Below are 16,850 nucleotides of genomic sequence, written 5' to 3'. Positions count from 1 at the left end.
CACTGATAAAGGAGGAACCCAAGAAGGAACAGTTTGGTGTCTCAGCAGCTAAACCACATTTTGGGTTGAACTGAAAGCTTTATATTTCTCTGAACCAGAAACTTACAAGTAGAAGACTTGAGATTTTTATAATTAACCTTTTTTTATTGTCGGCACTACGTTAATGATATAGAGTGTCTAAGTGGCAGAACTCTTTGCCATTTTACAAATAAGAGAAATCCTAAATAAACAAATATCTTTTATAACGTACCTAGTTGTAAGTTAAACTGGAACCAAGGTTGATGTGGAATCTGTTTACAGACACATTCAAGCTGCTCCTCACACCCAGCCTGTAATGTTTTTATTTAATTAGACACAAGTGATGACAGTGTACATTTGTCGTGAAATAAAAAAAGCATTTAAATCATGTTGATTTAAATTAAATTGTGCTTATTTAAAGGGTAGACATCAGATGTGTGATGTTGGGGTTATTTTTGCTTGTGCTTTAGCAGACTGCATGAAATCTCTTGCTTCCATTTGGCACGCTGGCGCCAGCTGTCAGAGCAAGTTATCACAATGGAAATAATCTCAGCACTTGTCAGCGGCCGTTGACCCTCCTTTTATCTCTTAACCTTTGAAGAGGCTGCAGATATGGCTCAAAGTAGCTAGATGTGCTATGCAGTCCAAATAATGAATGATGATATGATGCATAAGTTATAAATGTTGGAATTGAACCAGAAGAGGCTTCGATTGTCAGCTTCAAGCCATTTCAGACCAACACCAGAGAAACAGCTGATCCTACATGCAGACAAAAGCTGGATCCTGACTGTTCTCCACTCTCTGCGCTTCCCGACGGGAATCTCGTACGGTTATCTTTGTCCACGAAAAGACACAATGCTATGTCAACAAGTCTGTAACTAAGAGGCCAGCTTTTCTAGCTTCACCGCGATAATGCAAACAGGCTCCTGCTTTGACCCTGGAGCTAGTCATGTTGCTCCAGCTTCTCACTGCTCGACATATTTATTGCCTTTGAGAGAATCCAAAGCATGTCCACCTGTGGCAGACCTTTGTCTGTGCCGTATCGCTCTTGTCGTCTGGTTAATCTTTCAGAATAATGTTCTTTATTTAGACCCGCTCACTCACTACGTGATGACTGCTGTTGTTAAAATGAGGTCCGTCCACTCTGTAATAACCAAAGACAATGTGTGACTCATGCCGCGCTGGGACTCCACTTAAGCCCTGAGAGTAATGGACACCAATAGGTGAGATATTTCACTGAAGCATTTCCCCAGAAACAATGTGCATCTTCCTTTGTGTTTCGAAAACAATACCGGTAATTAACGTGTACAGAATTATTTGTCCTAATAGCAACACATGTCAACAATGAAACTGTTTCCTACTGCTATAACTCTTAAAATGTTGTTTATTTTTACTTCCATTTTTATATTTTGATTACACTTGCTAAATAAGTGTTTTAAATTGCATTTATGCAATTTAAAATATTCTGTGTTGCTTGGCAGTTACTTAGAGTTTACTATAGACCAACATTTACTTTTCTGCAAAAAATCTTTATTTATTACTCATATTTATTTATTTTTTTACATTTATTCATTTATTTAGAGTATTTTTTTGCCAGTGGCACTTGGAACCAATAGAAGAACAATGTATAAATACATATTTTGCCTTTGTAATATTTTCTTGCTTAAATATGAACTGTTTTCACATTTTTTTATATGTATCTCGGCCTTTCACAATAACTTCAGACAAATAAATAAATCGATAAATAAATGTTTCTATGCAGAACCGTTCTTTGGAAGGGATAGACATCAGTCCCTATATCTATTTAAAGGTTCAGTTCTAGTCTCTGGCTGCTTGGGGATACTTATGAATAATCATTGCAGTACATGCAGTGCCTAATATGGCTTCACCAGTTACCCCATCTCTGATAAGACCCTGGCCCGCTGATTTCTGGACTGCTCTCCCACTCATTAACCCCCTCCTGTCTTAAACCCCCTAACCAAACACAGACACAATAACATTCCTGGCCCTAAAGCTCTCCTCCATATTAGGCAAAGGGGTTTTATTTAAAAGGAGAAGTCACAGGGAAGCCCCCAACAGGTCACCATTCTATCTCAAGGTAAGGTATGAAGACAAAAGTCCAGACTTAGCTAGATATGGAGACCTTACTGATGTTATCTCTTCCCTCAGGGCCTTCTTCACCTCAGTATTCCAGGAAGTGGTCGAAAAGGTAAGAACATCTGAAAACTTAAAACAATATGCTAGAGAAAATTACTTTACTTGACTTTATTACTGCAACACGCAAGCAGTTAAGATGCCTTAAGATAAATTGTTGTTTAATTGCCCAGGTAAAAGATGGGTGATGCTGCCATGAAAGAATTTGGGGCAGCCGCCCCGTACCTGAGGAAGTCAGACAGGGAGCGTCTGGAGGCCCAGACCCGTCTGTTTGACATGAAGAAAGAATGTTTTGTTCCTGACCCCGATGAGGAGTATGTAAAAGCTTCCATCGTAAGTCGTGACGGTGATAAAGTCACTGCTCAGACAGAGAAAGGGAAGGTCAGTATACAGAAGAGATGCTGCTGTAAAGGTAGCTTATTTTTTTTCCACCAGAGTGAAAGCAGCCTGTTAACAGAAACTTTGTCGATTTTTCAGACTGTCACCGTGAAGGAGTGCGATGTACATCCTCAGAACCCGCCAAAGTTTGATAAAATCGAAGACATGGCGATGTTCACCTTCCTCCATGAGCCAGCTGTGCTGTTTAACCTCAAAGAGCGTTACGCAGCGTGGATGATCTACGTAAGTGAAAACAAAGCTAACTTTCCACCCCTTTATACATCAATCCTAATTCAGATCATTAAAAAAAAATTATCACATTCAATTTCAAATTCTCTTAGACCTACTCTGGGCTGTTCTGTGTGACTGTCAACCCCTACAAGTGGCTGCCAGTCTACAACCAAGAGGTGGTCGTTGCCTACAGGGGAAAGAAGAGGAGTGAAGCTCCTCCTCACATCTTCTCCATCTCTGACAATGCCTACCAGTACATGCTGACAGGTAATTTATTTTCAATGAGCATCACATTGTCAGTTGAGTGAGGGTCAAAAAGAGTAAGCCCTTCAGTAATCCTTTCTTCTCTTTTTTCAGACAGAGAAAATCAGTCAATTCTCATCACGTATGTTAACAATTCATTTGTAATCCTCAAAAATACTATGTTGTCAGAACTTTTGTAAAATTTTGATTTTCTGCTCTTGTTTCTGCCTTTATTTTAGCAAAAAATGTGACTGGTACTGCATCTCCAGTAAATAAGTTTTTAGCAAGGAACACAGTACCTTCCTCAAGCATTCAAACACCTCGAACTTTTTCCATTCTAATTAGAATAAAGCACAACGTTCTTTGTATTTCACTAGGATTTTAAGTGATAGACCTTCTAGATTTTATAAGAACTAAAAATCAGAAAGGTGGAGTATGTAGTTCCCACTAACCAATATTATATAGAACCAAATTTTCTCTACAGTTTAAGCTCCTCATCTTTTGGAATATGTCTATACCAGTTTTACACCTTTTGCGAAGCTGCTACAAACCTTTTGCATGAAACAGCTCACGCTCAGTCAGATTGCATGGATTCATAAATTAGACATAAGTTTTCAACTCCTGCCAGTAATTCCTTAATTAAACTTCAGTTGAACTTTGACTGGACCACTGTATAACATGGATATAGTTTGCTGAAAACAGCTCAACTGTATGTAGCTCACTCCATCCAGCTTTCCAACGCTGATCGGATGCTCAGATCCTGATGCCATAACATAATGTTGCTACCATAATTCTGTTTATGATGTCCTCTGAATGGCTTGTAGCAAACTACCAACATGACCTCTTATGGCTTTCTGTCTTCTTGACAGTCTTCTATAAATACCAGAGTTGTACAGAGCACAACTACCAGCTAGCCTGTCAAATAATTCTCTTAGCTGAGCTGTGGATCTCTGCAGCTGTCATGGAATTACCATGGGTCTCTTAGCTGCTTCTAAATAACTCCCTTCTCAACATGCCTGTGAGTTTAGATAGACAACCATGTCTTGGTAGGATTGCATCCCTGCTATGCTCTTTCAGTGTTTAGCTAGAGGACTGGACAGAGCTTGTGAGATGTCCAAACCTGGGATTGTTTTATGATCTCGGCTTTAAGCGCCTCCATAAATACATCACAACAGTGTTTGTTCAATAGTGATCTCTAACAAATCCTTGGAGGTTTTATCCAGATCAATTATATTTATACCGAGACTGATTATACAGAGGCAGACTTTACTTACTGATTAGGTGTCTGATGAATGCAGTTGGTTGCCAACAAATGTACAAATGTATGGTACACTTTTCACATTTTCCTTTCACATTTTCCTCTCTTTTCCTATCCCTCTTCACATACACTACTCTCTGCTGGTCTATCACACAAAATCCCGATAAATACATAGATGGTTGTGATAGTGAAATGATTAAATGTTTTAAAAAAGGCTAAGAACATGTTTACAAGCAACCATATCATATGTATTACATTGATTAGTTCATTTTAGTTTGATAATAGAGGATGTGAAGCTCTGTTATTAGTTATAGCGTTGGATGCCATCTTTTCCACCTAATAAAGCCTTTTGCTTTGTGTCTTCAGTGGAGAATCTGGTGCTGGGAAAACTGTTAACACCAAGAGAGTCATTCAGTACTTCGCCAGCATTGCAGCTGGAGGTGGGAAAAAGGACACAGGCTCTGAGAAAAAGGTGATACTTCTGAATTTTCATACTGTCAGCCCTTAGACGCACATTTGCACTTCTTTAACAGTAAGTTTCATTTTGGTAGGGTACATTGGAGGATCAAATCATCCAATGCAACCCGGCATTAGAGGCCTTTGGGAATGCAAAAACCATCAGAAATGATAACTCTTCCAGATTTGTAAGTTCTTCTCTGTAATGACTCTTCTCCCACTGCATAAATCACAATATAACTTTTCTTCTCATCTTGTATTTTAGGGAAAATTTATCCGTATTCATTTTGCAGCCAGTGGAAAGCTGGCTTCAGCTGATATTGAGACATGTAAGTGGTGCCTTCTTTTTCTTTAAGTATTTAAATTACATCCAAAATGACTGTCATTCTACCTACATGATGCAAATGCCTTTACAGATCTGCTAGAGAAGTCCAGAGTAACCTTTCAGCTTAAGGCTGAGAGAGATTACCACATCTTCTACCAAATTCTGTCTCAGAAGAAGCCTGAGCTGCTTGGTAAATAAAAACATCACATTTTCAAATCAGTACAAATTGATTTTGCATCATTGCATAATGTAGTTATAAGTCATCTTCTTGGCTTACTTTACAGAAATGCTCCTCATTACAAACAACCCCTATGACTACGCCTTCATCTCCCAAGGAGAGACGACGGTAGCCTCCATCAATGATGCAGAAGAGCTGCTAGCAACTGATGTGAGTAGGAGTTACTTTACAGAGTAATTATAATATTTGATACATATTGTACTATAACTTCATTTTAGAGCAGGTATTATATATACTTTATATTATCCAGCAAATACTTAACCCCATAGGTAAATTTTTATTTTTTTTTTATCCAGGAGGCCTTTGATGTATTGGGCTTCACTCAAGAGGAGAAGAACGGCATTTACAAACTAACTGGTGCCATCATGCACTTTGGTAACATGAAGTTTAAGAACAAGCAGCGTGAAGAGCAGGCCGAGGCAGATGGCACTGAAGGTGAGAGAGGAATTCTATAACTTGGAAACTTGTTAGGAAAATTATGTTAATTAATCTATAATTCATTTTTTTTTATTTTAGATGCTGACAAATCAGCTTACCTGATGGGCTTGAACTCTGCTGACCTCATCAAAGGTCTCTGTCACCCCAGAGTCAAAGTGGGGAATGAGTGGGTCACCAAGGGACAAAATGTTCAACAGGTAGGGATTAAACACAGCTAGTTAAATCACCTTCTATTATTTACATGGAGACACGTAACACATTATGCATAGACCACGCACACTGGAATATGAACATTACTATGTTTTTTTAAAGTTTATATTTCTGTATTTTTAGGTGTATTATGCGGTTGGAGCTCTTGCTAAAGCAGTGTATGAGAAGATGTTCCTGTGGATGGTGGTGAGAATCAACCATTCACTCGACACCAAGCAGCCTCGTCAGTACTTCATTGGAGTGCTGGACATTGCTGGATTTGAGATCTTTGATGTGAGACTCATCTACTCATATAATTTTACTATGTGTGCAACACCTGGAAAGCAATGCTTGTAAGAAAGGTGAGTACTAAAAAATATTGTTGTCAACTTCCAGTTCAACACCTTCGAGCAGCTGTGCATCAACTTCACCAATGAAAAACTGCAACAGTTTTTCAACCACCACATGTTTGTGCTGGAGCAGGAAGAGTATAAGAAAGAGGGAATTGAATGGACTTTCATTGACTTTGGTATGGATCTGCAGGCCTGTATTGACCTGATTGAAAAGGTGAGAATCAGAATATTAAATATATGGAGAAAGTAAAAGGTCATTTGTGTTTCAAACCACTTTTATTACCCTTTCAGCCCATGGGCATCATGTCCATCCTCGAAGAGGAGTGCATGTTTCCCAAAGCCTCTGATGCTACATTTAAAGCTAAGCTTTATGACAATCATCTGGGGAAATCAAACAACTTCCAGAAGCCTAGAGTTGTCAAAGGCAAACCAGAGGCCCATTTTGCCCTGGTCCACTATGCTGGAACTGTTGATTATAATATCAACAACTGGCTGGTGAAGAACAAGGATCCTCTGAATGAGACTGTTGTTGGGCTGTACCAGAAGTCTACACTCAAGCTGCTTGGTATTCTGTTTGCAAACTATGCAGGAGCTGATTCAGGTAAAGGGACATTCTTTCAGAACTAAGATTGAAAAATTTATTTCTGTGTTCAGTAGTCTAATGTATATACTTTTGTAATGCTAAATAGTAGAAAGTGGAAAAGGGGGCAAAGGAGGAGGTAAGAAGAAGGGATCTTCCTTTCAAACTGTATCTGCCCTTCACAGGGTAAGTAAAGTCAAAACTGATTTCCACTCAGTAATTCAGATATTTTGGTGTTGACACAGACTAAATGTTCAGCATTGTCATGCACAGGAGAACCTGAATAAGTTGATGACCAACCTGAGGTCTACCCACCCTCACTTTGTACGCTGCATCATCCCCAACGAGACCAAGACTCCTGGGGCCATGGAGAACCCTCTGGTGATGCACCAGCTGCGCTGTAACGGTGTGCTGGAAGGCATCAGGATCTGCAGGAAAGGCTTCCCCAACAGGATCCTCTATGGAGACTTCAAGCAGAGGTATTACCTTACTACGTAACTTAGTACGTCTCACAAGCCTTACTCTACAATTTCCAGCTAACAGATATATGATTTCCCAGATATCGTATCTTGAATCCTGCTGCCATCCCTGAGGGACAGTTCATTGACAGCAGGAAGGGAGCCGAAAAACTTCTCGGATCTCTTGATATTGACCATAACCAGTACAAGTTTGGGCACACTAAGGTAAATAAAACATTAAAAGTCAGAACTACAGACCAAATGTTGTATTTACCATTCAATAGACTGCAGGAAATAATTTGTAGTGATTTCATATATATTAATAGTTGAATTTTAAGATGACACTCTTAAGCCTATTCCAATTTTGGGACATATTCAATTAACAATTTCAAACTGTCCCAACTAAAAAGGTTGTTGTAAGACAGAGTTGTCTCTCGAAGGTTAAAAATACATTGTACCAGTATCTTAATAAGTAGTACATATTTACATCTTGTTCCATGTCCTTAAAGGTGTTCTTTAAAGCTGGTCTTCTTGGTCAACTGGAGGAGATGAGGGATGATCGCTTGTCACTCATTATCACTGGAATCCAGGCGAGATCTAGAGGTTTACTTGCAAGAGTTGAATTCCAGAAGATTGTTGAAAGAAGGTATAAATTTGGACCTTTAAAATAACTCAAAATACAAGAACTTCACAACTTTGAAAATTAATTATAGCAATTAATTTTTTACAGGGATTCACTACTCGTAATCCAGTGGAACATTCGCGCCTTCATGGGGGTCAAGAATTGGCCCTGGATGAAGTTGTACTTCAAGATCAAACCTCTCCTGAGATCTGCTGAAGCAGAAAAGGAGATGGCCAACATGAAGGAAGAATTCCTGAAACTGAAAGAGGCCTATGCAAAATCTGAAGCTCGCAGAAAAGAACTGGAGGAGAAAACTGTCTCTCTTCTCCAGGAGAAAAATGACCTGCAGCTCCAAGTCCAAGCTGTAAGTCTCCCAGCATCACGTGTATTCACAATAAGACATGACATATTTGTATTGACTATTGTTCCTCAAACGATTTTATAAATATAATGACCATTTAGGAGCAAGATAATCTTGCTGATGCAGAGGAGAGGTGTGAGGGGCTGATCAAACACAAAATTCAAATGGAAGCAAAAGCCAAAGAGCTTTCTGAGAGACTGGAGGATGAAGAGGAAATAAATGCTGAACTGACCGCTAAGAAGAGGAAGCTGGAGGATGAATGCTCTGAGTTAAAGAAGGATATTGATGACTTGGAGCTAACTCTGGCAAAAGTGGAGAAAGAGAAGCATGCTACTGAGAACAAGGTTTGGAATTGTGACTTTTTATTATAGTTAAAACAAATGGGAATTATTTAGTCCATAATCCAAGTTTTAATTTTCTTATTTTCTTATTTGCTTAATTTACAGGTAAAAAATCTTGTTGAAGAGATGGCTGCTTTGGATGAAATCATCGCCAAGCTCACAAAGGAGAAAAAAGCTTTACAGGAAGCTCACCAACAAACCCTGGATGACCTGCAGAGTGAGGAAGACAAAGTCAACACTCTGACCAAGGCCAAGGCAAAGCTGGAGCAGCAAGTGGACGATGTGAGACTTTAATGGTCAAATGTCAGAATTCCAACTAATGTATACATCTGGTAGTATAACAAAGATTACTGTCTAATGTTTAAATAATTTTCAGCTTGAGGGATCTCTTGAGCAAGAGAAGAAAATTAGACTGGACCTCGAGAGAGCAAAAAGAAAGCTGGAGGGAGACTTAAAGTTGACTCTGGAAAGTCTAATGGACGTTGAGAATGACAAGCAACAACTTGAAGAGCGTCTCAAAAAGTAAGAAATATTTGAACAATTTATTTGAACCAAACAAATAATAAAATAAAAATATACACAATATGCTGGATTTAAAACTTCACTTTTTCAAAACAGGAAAGACTTTGAACTAAGTCAACTGAATAACAAAATTGAGGATGAGCAAGCTATTGCCATTCAGCTTCAGAAGAAACTGAAAGAACTTCAAGTAATCAATAGGCCATAACACATTTGAAAAGTAGGCAAAACATTGAATAAAGTCTGTAAACATAAGAATTATCTTCCAACAGGCCCGCATTGAAGAGCTGGAGGAAGAGCTTGAAGCAGAACGAGCTGCTCGAGCCAAGGTGGAGAAGCAGAGAGCAGACTTGGCTAGAGAGTTAGAGGAGATCAGTGAGAGACTGGAGGAGGCTGGAGGAGCCACAGCGGTCCAGATAGAGATGAACAAGAAGAGGGAGACCGAGTTCCAGAAACTCCGCAGAGACCTCGAAGAGGCCACCCTGCACCACGAAGCCACCACTGCCACACTCAGGAAGAAACAAGCTGACACTGTTGCTGACCTGGGAGAGCAGATCGACAACCTGCAGAGAGTCAAGCAGAAGCTGGAGAAGGAGAAGAGCGAGCTCAAACTGGAGCTGGATGATGTGGTCTCCAATATGGAACATATTCTGAAGACCAAGGTGGACTAATGCTGCGCATGCATGTATTTATGAAAATGGTACATACAAAAGGTTGATGTTATATTTTATATTCATTTCTGAAATTTCAGATCAATCTTGAGAAAACCTGCAGAACTCTTGAAGATCAAATGAATGAATACAAAGCCAAGTTTGAAGAGGCGCAACGCTGCATTAATGACTTCAACATGCAAAAAGCAAAACTTCAAACAGAAAATGGTACAGTGTTTGTGAAAAAAACATTTTGTCTAAATTAAGTTTAAGCTTGAAGAATTTATAGTCCAGTACAAGTTCCAAAAGAAACATTAACACAATTTTTACTAATGTAAAAAAAAAAAAAAAACCTAGGTGAACTCTCTAGGCAGCTGGAGGAGAAGGACTCATTAGTGTCTCAGCTGACAAGAGGAAAAATGTCCTACACTCAACAGATTGAAGATCTGAAGAGGCAGCTTGAAGAAGAGACAAAGGTAAATGAAATGTTGGGCCTAACAGACTGTCCAATGCCTTTAATTTTAACATGTTGCATAATTACTTTTTGGTAACAGGCCAAGAATGCATTAGCCCATGCGGTGCAGTCTGCTCGCCATGACTGTGATCTCCTCAGGGAGCAGTACGAGGAGGAGCAGGAGGCCAAGGCTGAACTGCAGCGCAGCATGTCCAAGGCCAACACTGAGGTGGCTCAGTGGAGAACCAAGTACGAAACTGATGCCATCCAGAGAACCGAGGAACTGGAGGAAGCTAAGTAAGAGGCTGAGCTTCTACCAAAAACCATAAAACAATACTAAAACAGACATTTTACTTCGTCTAGCAGATCAGCTTTTTGTTTGTGTTATGTTCCTACTAACATGTAAGACGAACAAAAAGTTTGTCTGTTGGATGACCTCGCAACTGGTGCTTACATTTTCTTATGGATTATTTATCAAACTTCTGGTTCATTAAATGCTTTTAATGACAATTTCTCAAGGAAGAAGCTGGCTCAGCGTCTGCAGGAGGCTGAGGAGGCTGTTGAAGCAGTGAATGCCAAATGCTCCTCTCTGGAGAAGACCAAACACAGGCTGCAGAATGAGATCGAAGATCTCATGGTGGATGTGGAGAGGTCTAATGCTGCTGCTGCTGCTCTGGACAAGAAGCAAAGGAACTTTGACAAGGTGAAGTCCTGGTAGATTAGATACCATGAAGTAGATTCAACATATCTGGGGTAGACTAGCTAATGTTGAAAGGTGGATATGACTATGCTTCAAGTTCTCTTCCATTAAAGAGAATGATGATTATTGTTCACCTGTCTTTCCTCTGCAGGTCTTGTCCGAGTGGAAGCAGAAATATGAAGAGTCTCAGTGTGAGCTGGAAAGCTCCCAGAAGGACGCAAGAGCATTGAGCACTGAGCTTTTCAAACTTAAAAACTCCTATGAAGAGTCTCTGGACCATCTGGAGACCATGAAGAGGGAGAACAAGAATCTGCAGGGTAAGATCTACTGCAAAGGTTTGAAAAAATGTTCTGCGTGAAATTGTATCATATTATTTTACTCTGCTTGGTGTCACACAGAGGAAATTTCTGACCTCACTGAGCAACTTGGTGAGAGTGGAAAAAATATCCATGAACTGGAAAAGCTTCGAAAACAGCTGGAACAAGAAAAGAGTGAGATTCAGTCTGCACTTGAAGAAGCGGAGGTATATACCCTTGTTAAATGATGAAAAGCATTTGAAAAGAATGTCATTATGTGCTGTAATCCTCTGTATGTTTCTTTCTACTAGGCTTCCCTGGAACACGAAGAGGGCAAGATTTTAAGGGCCCAGTTGGAATTCAATCAAATCAAAGCTGATATTGAACGTAAACTGGCTGAGAAAGATGAGGAGATGGAGCAGTGCAAGAGGAACCTGCAGAGGACAATCGACACCCTGCAGAGTTCTCTTGAGGCCGAGTGCCGCAGCAGGAATGAAGCCCTTCGTCTGAAAAAGAAGATGGAGGGAGACCTCAACGAGATGGAGATCCAGCTTAGCCAAGCCAACAGGCAGGCGGCTGAGTCCCAGAAACAACTCAAGTCTGTTCATGCACATCTGAAGGTAAACTCAAACACAAGAAACTCACTTTCTACTCTTAAAATATCTATATGCATTAATGTGGTTAATGCCATTCTGTAAAGGATTGCCAAATTCAGCTGGATGAGTCGGTTCGGGCTAATGATGACCTTAAAGAGAACATGGCCATCGTTGAAAGACGCAACAACCTGCTTCAGGCAGAACTGGAAGAACTGAGGGCTGCTTTAGAGCAAACCGAACGAAGCCGTAAACTTGCTGAGCAAGAGCTGCTGGATGTTAGTGAGCGGGTGCAGCTACTGCACTCACAGGTGAGGCTACATCTCAAAGGTAACAATACTTCCTACATGAACTAATATCTCATTTTAAAATCATGCAGAACACCAGCCTGATTAACCAGAAGAAGAAGCTGGAGGGTGATATTGCTCAGCTTCAAACTGAAGTGGAGGAGGCTGTGCAGGAATGCAGAAATGCTGAAGAGAAGGCCAAGAAGGCCATCACTGATGCTGCCATGATGGCAGAGGAGCTGAAGAAAGAGCAGGACACCAGTGCTCACCTGGAGCGCATGAAGAAGAACATGGAGCAGACCATCAAAGATCTGCAGCACCGTCTGGATGAAGCTGAACAGATCGCCATGAAGGGAGGCAAGAAGCAGGTCCAGAAGCTCGAGGCCAGGGTGAGTGAAATCACTGAACATATAATACAAATTTGAGCTGAAATGAAAAGAAATTTATGACTGAAACCTCTTCTACCTGTTATTTTGATAAAACATTTTTTATAGATTTGCAGCATTTTACACTTTATCTCCTTTGCTCTTGATACAACAGAGAAAATAAAGATATTATGTCTTGTTGTGTTCAGGTGAGAGAGCTTGAGAACGAAGTGGAGTCAGAGCAGAAGAAAAGTGGAGAAGCAGTAAAAGGAATGCGCAAATATGAGAGACGCATCAAGGAGCTGACATATCAGGTAAAATTTTCAGTTTGGAAATATTTGTACAATCAGTAAGGATCCATCTTTATACCAAGCATTTTTAATTGTACCGGAAAGAGTTTAAATATGTTCCATCAGACTATAAACATTCAGACTAGAAAAATCAGGCTAAAGAGAACGTAGAATTCATAAATCATGTTTTACATTCCCATTCACTGATCTATGCAGACCGAGGAGGACCGCAAGAATGTTGCACGTCTGCAGGATCTGGTTGACAAACTGCAGCTTAAAGTGAAGGCATATAAAAGAGCTGCTGAGGAATCTGTAAGTTTGGGATTTCCTAGAAATGTGGTAGACTTAGGACGAACATGCGCTTTATTGCTTCAATGTTTGACAGCTTTTTGCAAAAGAGACCTTAAAGCGCTTACTCAGGAGTGCGATGCTGTTGTATCTTGCAGGAGGAGCAAGCCAACACTCATATGAGCAAGTTCCGCAAGCTGCAACATGAGCTTGACGAGGCTGAAGAGAGAGCTGACATCGCTGAGTCTCAGGTCAACAAGCTCCGTGCCAAGAGCCGCGATGTGGGGTCAAAGGTCAGAGACTCCACCAGATTTGAACACAAAAAATAATTCAATGTAGTTTGTTTGTTTTTCTGAAGGCAGTGTTTCTAGCTGCTGCAGTTTCAATACTAAGAACAAGTAGAAAAGGGACTCTATGGTTAAATACTGACATTTTTCCATGAAATTAATGTAAATAAAATACCTTCACTTCATGCAAAAACATCCACTTAATATTAGAGATGTGCCGATCAGGTTTTTTCCTGCCGATACCGATTCCGATCACTCATGGGGGCCGATCACCTATACCGATCACCGATACCGATCACATAATTATTATTTTTTTAATCAAAAGCACTACCGGTTACATTATGTGGAAAAAGGAACGATGAATTCACCTTAAGTTAGACAAAAATTTGTTTTTAATAACTTTTTCCAAGAAAAAAACAGGCATTGAGCAAATTGTACTGCTATCGGTAATACTATCTTTAACAGACTGATATTTGAAGGGTCTGAAGAGGTTAAATAATGCAAAGAGTCAAAATAAAACCTCTCAACATTGCCAAAAAAAATTCAAGTATAAAACTTAAAATTCAAAGGCAAATACAGGTTCCATTACAATAAACAATCCTGAGTTACTGAATGAAAACTTCCTGATAGCATGGCGGCTAGCTGATTACTGCTAGTTCTGATTGGCTGTTTCTGACTGAGCGGAGTAATTATGTAGAAAAGGGAGGAGATCGATTCTTTTTTCAGAGATTATCTGTCTTATGTTAGGACAGCGAAAGTTTTAATATGTATGTAAAATGTATTTTTTAAGTTAGAGATGCTGCAGCTTTAAGCAGAGGTTCGGTGTGAAAGTCACTACCAGGTGGAGCAGAAGAGACGCTCCGTCTATAAAATATTACTACCTGTAGCGCGTAGCGGCGGTTCAACAGCGAGAGCAGAACCAGCGTCTTACATCGCAGCTCGAAGACTTAAATAATTTTGCGGGTTATTTGTTTAGCTTTCTGACCGTCATGCTAATCCGGGTGAGTGTTTGCAGCTATGCGCTGCTTTACCTGCTGTCTGATCGCTCCATGTGTCTTTTTTTACTGCAGTGAGCCCCGATATAGCCAAACTCCGTCAAGTATGGCATTGTTTTTATGCCATATTAGATTCGTAGTGTTGATGCAGTTTGACGTGCTTCACCCACGTGTTTTAATTTTCCGCTGCAACACGCAAACTTCCCCAGTCACTCAGTGTGTTATAGTTCCACATTGCTTAGGATTTGTTGCTACGCGTTTGCGCAGAGTGAAGGAAAGAGGAGACCAGCTGCACAGGCAGGCTGCGAAATGAGATGCAGGTGATCGGTTTGTGTGATCGGTTAACAAGAGACCGTGATCGGTGATCACCGATCATACAGTTTTTCACGGAAATCGGCCGATTATGATCGGTGGCCGATCGATCGGCACACCTCTACTTAATATATTTTGACATCTATTTCAGTAACAAAAACAATTACTTAAGTGATATGGAGATATTTTATCAAGGTGGCCAAGTTTTAATTATAGTGATATTGAGTGAGCCTGTGAATGAGTGTGTAAAAAAAATTAAATGAAATAAATCAGACCAGTCTGTTTTACAGAAAAAATTTATTTTGTGATTTTCTCATTTAATGAGCAGTGTTAGTGAATTTTATCTCGTTATTTGTAAACACTTTAACGAAGAGAATGTTTATATTGAACTTATGGTAGAAGTAGGTACTTGTGCTTTTTCCTTCTTCATGTATTTCATAACCGGAGCAAGCATGGGCCACTAAAAGCTGAACTCACATAAAAAATATTGTTTTTCTCTAAGTGTTATTGACAATAAATCAGCTTCAAGTGTTCCTGTTTTATTTCAGTTATGTTTATCAGAACTATTAATATAATCGAAATGCCAGAATAATAAAACACATATATGCGTTTTTTCCCCCAGAATTTTATTTCCTTTAAAATCCAAGGTTTAAATAAACATTCTTTATTTCTTGGGACTGGCTACCCACACAGCCACAGCCACAGGGGCGACTCTAAACCTGTTGCATGTAAAGTTTTGACTTTGAAAGAAGTAATAAAAAACCGTTTAAAAAAATCTAAGTTATCATTATTAAGTAAAGAGAAATCATTCTGTTAAACCTAACTGACAAAAAACAGGAACAGTTTAGTCAGATTTATTTTCGGACAGTGAGAGAAAATGAATCTTTTTACACAATGCATGAAAACATCTGGTTTCAACTGTAGTTGTGGAGCTAATTATATTTTAGATGATTACTTTTCAAGTACAAGTCTGAGTGTTGACTAGATAGTGTGTTAGGTGGTGGTGAAAACAAAATGAGAAAGAGCAGAAAACAGTCAGCGACAGGACTTCATGTAGCTGTCCAACTGATTTGTTCATTAGTCTTTTTGCATTAATAGCTTTCATGCAGTTAGTACTAACGCATTCAATGTGTTAGTATACTTATGTGTTAAAATAATTGATTTTAGATGGATGAAATTATTACCCTTCAGATTAGCAATGGAAAATGTTGTGAAAAAGAAATTGTGTAACATAAATTTGCTTCTCTTCAGTAATGTGTGTTTATTTCGTTTATTTTCATTACGACCTGCATTATCCAGTCCCATAACTTTCTACAGTTAGAAACTGGGCGACTGTGGCTCTGTGGGAAGAGTCTTGTGATCGGAAGTTTGTAGGTTCAATTCCAGCTTCTTCGTGCTTCATGTCAATGTGCCCTTGGGCAAAGCACTTAACTCCAAATTGCGTATAAATGTGTGAGTGCGAATGGGTGAGTGTAACTCTAGAGTAAAGCACTTTGAGTGGTCAAAATGATTGGAAAAGCACTATATAAGTTCAGTCCATATTCCATTTGCATTATTTTTTAGGGAAACAATTTATACTCAAGACATTGTGCCTCAATAAAATATATTATATAGTTACAAAGAAAGTAATGAAAACAATGTTTTCATTATGTGGCCGCCCGTAAAGGGTTAAACTCTGTGGAGCATTTTGTGTCATCTTTACTGAATTTACTCAATGTTTAGTTACTAATCCTTCACTTATTGTTCCCTTTTTGTCATTCTTCATCACAGAAAGGGCTAGATGAGGAATGAAACAGGGATGGCTGCCTCAGACCTTCGGGATCTTCTGTGATGTTGTCCCCCTTGTCTGCAATGTAACTGTAGAATAAAGCAAAATGCATTCAAATTAACAAAAGGAGTCCTTCTTCATTGTTTACAGCAGAAAAAATGCTTAATGACAACTCTGACTAATAGAATACCAATAGCATAATTTAAACTACAAAATAAAGAAATGGCCAGTGAGTATGCAGCACTTTATGCTTAAGCCACAATCTTTAATGTATTTGGAGAATTTTATGCCAATAGTGTATTCCATTGCTTTTAGGACTCACTGAATAAATACTGTTGATTTGTCTATTATTTGATTTCTGTATTTAGATGCTTCATGAAGGCATCCAAGGCTTGTCAGAAAA

The 16,850-nt window shown here is 39.3% G+C and overlaps 1 protein-coding gene and 1 long non-coding RNA gene across 12 annotated transcripts in view; one reads left to right on the top strand and one right to left on the bottom strand.

Moving 5' to 3' along the window:
- Nucleotides 1-1,959: 1,959 nt before the first annotated feature.
- LOC103479289 (myosin-7-like) lies at nucleotides 1,960-16,573 on the top strand. 2 transcript variants are annotated; one of them, XM_081598541.1, is made up of 39 exons: nucleotides 1,960-2,116; nucleotides 2,188-2,227; nucleotides 2,338-2,553; nucleotides 2,650-2,793; nucleotides 2,892-3,048; nucleotides 3,139-3,166; nucleotides 4,649-4,754; nucleotides 4,834-4,926; nucleotides 5,004-5,067; nucleotides 5,155-5,253; nucleotides 5,348-5,451; nucleotides 5,598-5,736; nucleotides 5,818-5,936; nucleotides 6,073-6,222; nucleotides 6,325-6,495; nucleotides 6,573-6,882; nucleotides 6,974-7,047; nucleotides 7,135-7,340; nucleotides 7,421-7,544; nucleotides 7,829-7,965; nucleotides 8,050-8,305; nucleotides 8,404-8,646; nucleotides 8,749-8,925; nucleotides 9,020-9,165; nucleotides 9,262-9,352; nucleotides 9,435-9,824; nucleotides 9,914-10,040; nucleotides 10,170-10,288; nucleotides 10,367-10,563; nucleotides 10,786-10,969; nucleotides 11,118-11,283; nucleotides 11,365-11,489; nucleotides 11,574-11,882; nucleotides 11,963-12,166; nucleotides 12,235-12,531; nucleotides 12,717-12,821; nucleotides 13,014-13,109; nucleotides 13,244-13,378; nucleotides 16,450-16,573. In XM_081598541.1, exons 3-39 carry the CDS (start codon nucleotides 2,353-2,355, stop codon nucleotides 16,468-16,470), a joined length of 5,814 nt encoding a protein of 1,937 aa, XP_081454667.1. In that variant the 5' UTR covers nucleotides 1,960-2,116; nucleotides 2,188-2,227; nucleotides 2,338-2,352; the 3' UTR covers nucleotides 16,471-16,573. The 2 variants fall into 2 exon arrangements, with proteins under 2 accessions (XP_081454667.1, XP_081454666.1); XM_081598540.1 differs by having other exon boundaries at nucleotides 1,961-2,116; nucleotides 6,971-7,047.
- The window catches only part of LOC145548060 (uncharacterized), a 39,227-nt gene continuing 37,336 nt past the window's right edge, over nucleotides 14,960-16,850 (bottom strand). For all 10 annotated transcript variants that reach the window (XR_014084346.1, XR_014084348.1, XR_014084345.1 and 7 more), the window contains one exon: nucleotides 14,960-16,536. This is a non-coding gene — a long non-coding RNA (uncharacterized LOC145548060). The remainder of the gene's footprint in view (nucleotides 16,537-16,850) is intronic.

The sequence above is a fragment of the Poecilia reticulata genome, chromosome 17 (assembly GCF_904066995.2).
Source record: "Poecilia reticulata chromosome 17, P_reticulata-male-v2, whole genome shotgun sequence".
NCBI lineage: Eukaryota > Metazoa > Chordata > Actinopteri > Cyprinodontiformes > Poeciliidae > Poecilia > Poecilia reticulata.
This window is presented reverse-complemented; position numbering and strand designations above follow the sequence as displayed.